Source organism: Hibiscus syriacus, unplaced genomic scaffold (genome assembly GCF_006381635.1).
Source record: "Hibiscus syriacus cultivar Baekdansim isolate YM2019G1 unplaced genomic scaffold, ASM638163v2 tig00111008_pilon, whole genome shotgun sequence".
NCBI classification, from domain to species: Eukaryota; Viridiplantae; Streptophyta; class Magnoliopsida; order Malvales; family Malvaceae; genus Hibiscus; species Hibiscus syriacus.
This window is the reverse complement of record NW_024062951.1, coordinates 2,263,180-2,269,179: the sequence shown is the minus strand read 5'-3', so window position 1 is coordinate 2,269,179 and position 6,000 is coordinate 2,263,180. Positions and strand designations below refer to the sequence as shown.

Sequence of the window (6,000 nt, the reverse complement as noted above, 5' to 3'; positions counted from 1 at the left end):
GTTTATAACATTTTCCTTATATGGTCATTGTATGATCTTAAATAACTAATGTTTATGTTAATTGTTATAGAAAAATGTTCTAATTATATATTTAGTTTACATTTATGATTATAAACATTCATTATAATTTTAAATATTTTTTCTTTTTAATAAAAAAATTTAACAGTTTCTATAAAAAAATCTTCATATTCTTTTTAATTTTTTTTAAAGAAATATTATTTTAATTTTAAAGAAAAGATAATTATATTTAATCACACGCGAACTTATAATCTCATGAATAATATAAAATGACGCCGTTCGGTTTAATGTTTAATTTAATATAAAAAATCTACTCGTATGTACCAAAGAATTATCCCATAATTCAATTCAGAAAATAGAAATACCAACACTTCTTTAATTGAAAATTTAACCACTGTATTTCTCAATTTTAATGCTTTAGATTTATTTTAATAATAAATAGAGTATAAGGGGGACATTCTTATAAAAGAATGTACTTCCGAAATGATTTGCTATTCGAAAAATATCGTATTAACTAAGTTTTTACATCAAATGGTGGTAATTTTCTTGTACTAATAAATTATTAAGTTTAAAACAATAGTACAACATTTATCGAAAGACGGACCTCTTAAAAAATAATTCAGAACATAATGTTTTAAAAGTTATACCTGCTATTAATTTATCATAATTTATGTAAAAATATACAAATTATTAATACAGTAAACCCATTATGTTACAACAAAAACACATCAATATGGATACATAAATTATGAGAGTTAAATGAAGATTAAAAGTAAAATAAAATATGATAAGGTAATAACTTGTATATGATAAAAAATATATAATAAATTAATAAAATATACAAGTTATCAGTATAACTAATCAAGGTGACGTTTATTTGTTATTATGATGATCTTTCATGCTTTGGATCTTCGAATCGAATTTGGATACATAATTTGTGTTCGTGTATAGTTTTCTCACATCGCTCGACTCTTTTATCAATAGTCTTTCAGTTGTTTGATACACTTTTATGATTCGTTTGTCTTTTTTTAGTTAGATTTTTTAACATTTTTATGATCTTTGTGTGATTTTAAATAGTTAGTTGCTTGTATTAATGGTTATAAGAAAATGTTGTTATCAATGAATATTTAGAGTTGTGCATAAAATCATATATTATGTATGGAATATAGAAATATTTGATAATGAAAAATAAAAGAGAAGGGGTAACATTTGTCTCAAAAGTAGATGTTATGTATTTGGGAAATAAAAAAGAAAGTCCTCACGTTGATCCTTATATGATTCTAATGGCGGCTACTACGCCGTTGGCCTTGGCTTGATTATTTTAATTTCTCTCCTATTTTTCTATTATTTTTCTTTGTTTCTTTCTTCTCCCTCTTTCTCTTGTAGTAATAAAAGGCCAACTCAAGTTGAGCAAATAAAAAGTAAACATATAAGCCAAGGAGAGGAGAAACTATCTCTTGTTCCTTGTTCTTCTTCTTCTTGAAGAACCATGGAGGCGGTGTTGTTTCAGTGGCTGAAGCTAGTGCTCGTCTCTGTCATGGTGGTGGTGCTGGTTTTAAAACTGTGGGTGTTGCTTTGGTGGCGACCGAGGAAGATCGAAGACCATTTCTCAAGGCAAGGGATCAAAGGTCCCCCTTACCATTTCTTCATTGGGAATGTTAAGGAACTTGTGGGGATGATGTTGAAGGCTTCTGCAACTCCCATGCCTAATTCCTCTCACAATATTCTCCCCCGAGTCCTCTCTTTTTACCACCATTGGAAGAAAATCTATGGTACTCTTTTCATCCATCCTTCATTTTTATTTTTGTTTTTTCAGGATTGGGGTGTTTTTTTTATATACTTTACAGCTTTTTTTCTGATGTTTCAAGTTCAGAGCTTTTGGACGCTTCTTCTCTTTCTCCTTCTTTTCTTGCACCCTTTACTCCTTACATATATACGTATAAAAGAACTGCAGTGTTTTTGCAATTGTCTGTCACTCATTAATTTATATATTTTTACAATTCAAACACATTCGGTAAAAACAAATTACTGTGATAGAATTAGGTAAATTTTGTGAGTCATGAAGGCTGTTGTTTAGTTTCATCACCTTTGAACTGAATTGCAGGTGCAACATTTCTTGTGTGGTTCGGTCCCACGGTTCGATTAACAGTGTCGGACCCTGATCTCATAAGGGAAATCTTCATCTCCAAATCCGAATTCTATGAGAAAACCGATGCGCACCCTTTGATTAAACAGCTTGAAGGTGATGGCCTGCTTAGTCTCAAAGGTCAGAAATGGGCTCATCATCGCAAAATCATTACCCCCACTTTCCATATGGAAAATCTCAAAGTAAGCTTAAGCTCTCCATTATTAACAAAATCCCATCATCATTATTCACTTTTTTAACTATTCCAATCCATTTTTCTTATTGTAGTTGCTTGTGCCGGTGATGGCACAAAGAGTGACCGAGATGCTAGACCAATGGTCGGCAATGTTGTCCGACTCCGGCGACATCAAAATCGACGTTTGCGAATGGTTCCAAACACTCACCGAAGATGTCATTACGCGTACCGCGTTCGGGATCAGTTACGAGGAAGGGAAGGCCATATTTCGTTTACAAGCTCAAGAATTGGTGCTTGCTGCCGAGACATTTCAAAAGGTTTTCATCCCTGGCTATAGGTAAACATAGAATTCGAGTTTTTTTTAGTTTGTTGAGCCAACTCAATAGTAGAATATACTATTATTCTTTTTAAGAATTCTGCAGCAACTAGCTGCGGTTATATGATATGTTCATTAAGAAAGATTAATTTATTAATTTCAGATTTTTACCTACGAAAAGGAACATAAGGTGTTGGAAATTGGACAAGGAGATAAAGAAGTCGTTGATGAAGCTAATCGAACGTCGGAAAATGAAAGCAAGGAACGTAAAGGAGGAAGAGGGGGCGATGGATTTGCTGGGATCATTGATCGAAGCATCGTATTCAAGTCCGAATATGACTGTCCACGACATGATTGAAGAGTGCAAGAGTTTTTTCTTTGCAGGCAAAGAGACCACATCCAATTTGCTTACGTGGACGACTGTTTTGCTATCAATGCACCCAGAGTGGCAGGTGCAAGCACGTGATGAGGTGTTAAGGGTGTGTGGATCACGTGACTTACCCACCAAAGATGATCTTGTCAAGCTTAAGACGGTAAAGCCCCCCTCTGAATTAAACACAATTTTCATGTCTTTTGTCTCTTTGCTCTTCCTTCTTTTCCTTTTTCTTCTAAAATTGTCCTAATTTCTTTTAGGATAAACTACACATTTTATATCTCAATTATTAATTTTGTTTCGTTTTTATCATCTGATTATTTTTTTTAAAATTATATCAAACGTTAAATTTTGACTTTATTTTGATTATGATAAAAATAATAGTTGATATGCTAAAAGTATAATTTATCCCTTTTTAATGATTATTTTCACTTTTAACTAATTATATGTTCCGTTGTGCAGCTGTCTATGATATTAAATGAATCACTTCGTTTATACCCGCCAGTAATAGCCACAATCAGAGAGGCCAAATCAGATGCTAAGCTTGGGGGTTACATGATCCCTCGTGGGACCGAACTTTTGATACCAATCTTGGCCGTTCATCATGATCAAACCATATGGGGCAACGATGCCAATGAGTTCAATCCGGGTCGGTTCTCCAAAGGCGTGGCGAGTGCAGCAAAACATCCGGTCGGGTTCATCCCGTTCGGTCTTGGGGTCCGGACTTGCATAGGTCAAAACTTGGCCATTTTGCAAGCCAAGTTAGCCCTTTCTATCATACTTCAACGCTTCACCTTCCGGTTGGCTCAAACCTATCAACATGCACCTACGGTTCTTATGCTGCTTTACCCACAATATGGAGCCCCAATCATCTTTAAACCTCGATGATCAACGGTCCTAAATTAATCCCACACTTTCTCAGCTCTGTATCTTCAAACTAAATGTTCTATAACAATATATTTCTCACGACTACATTCATTTTTTCAAAATCTTTGTATATGATTTGAAAATTATAGTTTTATATTTATATCTAATAATCATCAAACAAAAGTAAAAAAAAAGTTTAGACAATTTAACACATAAATACATGTCTCTTGTATACTCGTTCTATACCAACATGAAATTTCATGGTAATTCTTTTATTAGTATGAGGTGATTACAAGATAATACATGTTTAATTATTTTTTTAAACTATTAAAATGCACACACACATGTTGTAGATGTGGTTGTTTGAACCAGAGACTTTTAGAGAGAATAAGATTCCTTTTACCACCGAATCACTCAATAAATTTAAATTCAATGGCCAATTTTTATTTATTTAAAAACTTTGACGTAATTTTTTTTATGGAACCTATAAGATAGGTTTAATACAATATATTTGACAAACTCTAGAAGGTTTAATACAATTGATGCAATTCCTTAATTAACTTAATTTTCATTTGTGCGTTTAAATTTTATTAACTTAGATCTTAATCTGAATTTACTCAAATTTAATTTAAATAGTTTGTGATGATTAAAAAGTAGTATCTATTCAGAATTTTCTTAATATATTAACATCACGTATACACCTTGCAGATATAATTATTCAAACTAAGATCTTCTAAGAATAACATTATTTCTTTTCACTATTGAGGCTCGTTGAGTTCTAAAAAGTTAATATTAAATCTTCAAGGAAAATATATAGTAGAAGACCCAAACATTGGTGTTTTTTAAGGGGAGATTTGATGGGAAACGGTAAAGGGTTCCCCAATGGTTCAAAGACCAACAAAGATGAAGTTTCGTAGGTGTTTTCAAAGTGTTCTTTGTGTCACTACAAAGATTAAAAAGGAAAGGACAAATTCCAGCACCCCAAGAAGGCATGAAATGTTGTTTTAAGCAAAGGTGAGTGGAATCCAGCATGCAAATGCATTTTTGTATATTTACACATACTTTTAATGTCTAGGGTAAACTACATATTTGGTCGCCCATCTATTACTTAATTTTTGTTTTGGTCACCTAATTATTTTTTTTAAATCATACCTAATATTGTATTTTTGGTTCTATTTTGATCATCCGTCGCTAAAAAATTAACAACGATACAGACGTTTCACCTTAAGGTAATGCTACATCAGCATTGAAAAATAATAAAATATCACATCAACATCACTGTTATTTTTTAATGATGTGTGATCAAAACATAACAAAAAACATAACATTAGATATGATTTAAAAAATAATAGTTTAGTGATAAAAAAGAACTAAGTAATAGGTGAGTGACCAAATTAATAATTTAACCTAATATTTATCATGTTTACGGGTTTAGGGGCCTTGTGTTGTAATTTATAGTGAGAAATAAGATATAATTTGTACTATTTTTTGGGATTTTCTCTTGCTCGTTAGAGGAGGTTTAATTATATAAGAATCTTGATATTTTAAAAAATAAAATAAATAAATAAATAAATAATCAAAGGAGCTCTAATTAAAGGATTTACTTGTCTCAAAGAAGCATGTGGTTTGTGTACATTTCAATGAGACATGCGCTTCCAAGAAATTTCAAATATATACAAATATAATATTTAATTTATTTATTTAGAATAAATCAATCTCCCCTCTAAAATACAATTATTTTCAATTTTTCATTTGTAAAATTCTAACTCAAATTCTATGTAGCCGTTCCCCATGATTAAATTAAACCCAAATTATAATTGTATAATAACTAACAATAATCCCTCCACTAATCCTACTCTTTAATTCTGCATTTGTTGTAACATCCCCAGACCGATGCGGATGACTCGATCCGATCTAATGTGTCACATTAGAGCCACATGAGTGACCCATCGTAAAAATAGCGAAAAATTTTAAACTTTTATTAAAACATGTAAACTCATAAAATCATTTATAAATACAAAAGTAAAATTTTCCAGTATTTAGAGAAAAAACAGATTTTAGACTCGTATATAAAACAAAATACAACATATATGTCCCCTAATCAC

At 31.4% G+C, this 6,000-nt stretch overlaps 1 protein-coding gene across 1 annotated transcript; it reads left to right on the top strand.

Moving 5' to 3' along the window:
• The first annotated feature begins 1,492 nt into the window (after positions 1-1,492).
• LOC120149656 (cytochrome P450 734A1-like) lies at positions 1,493-3,981 on the top strand. Its single transcript, XM_039162384.1, has 5 exons — positions 1,493-1,790; positions 2,123-2,346; positions 2,432-2,676; positions 2,819-3,188; positions 3,491-3,981. The coding sequence occupies exons 1-5, from the start codon at positions 1,508-1,510 to the stop codon at positions 3,914-3,916; spliced, it is 1,548 nt and encodes a 515-aa protein (XP_039018315.1). The 5' UTR covers positions 1,493-1,507; the 3' UTR covers positions 3,917-3,981.
• The last annotated feature ends 2,019 nt before the right edge of the window (positions 3,982-6,000 follow it).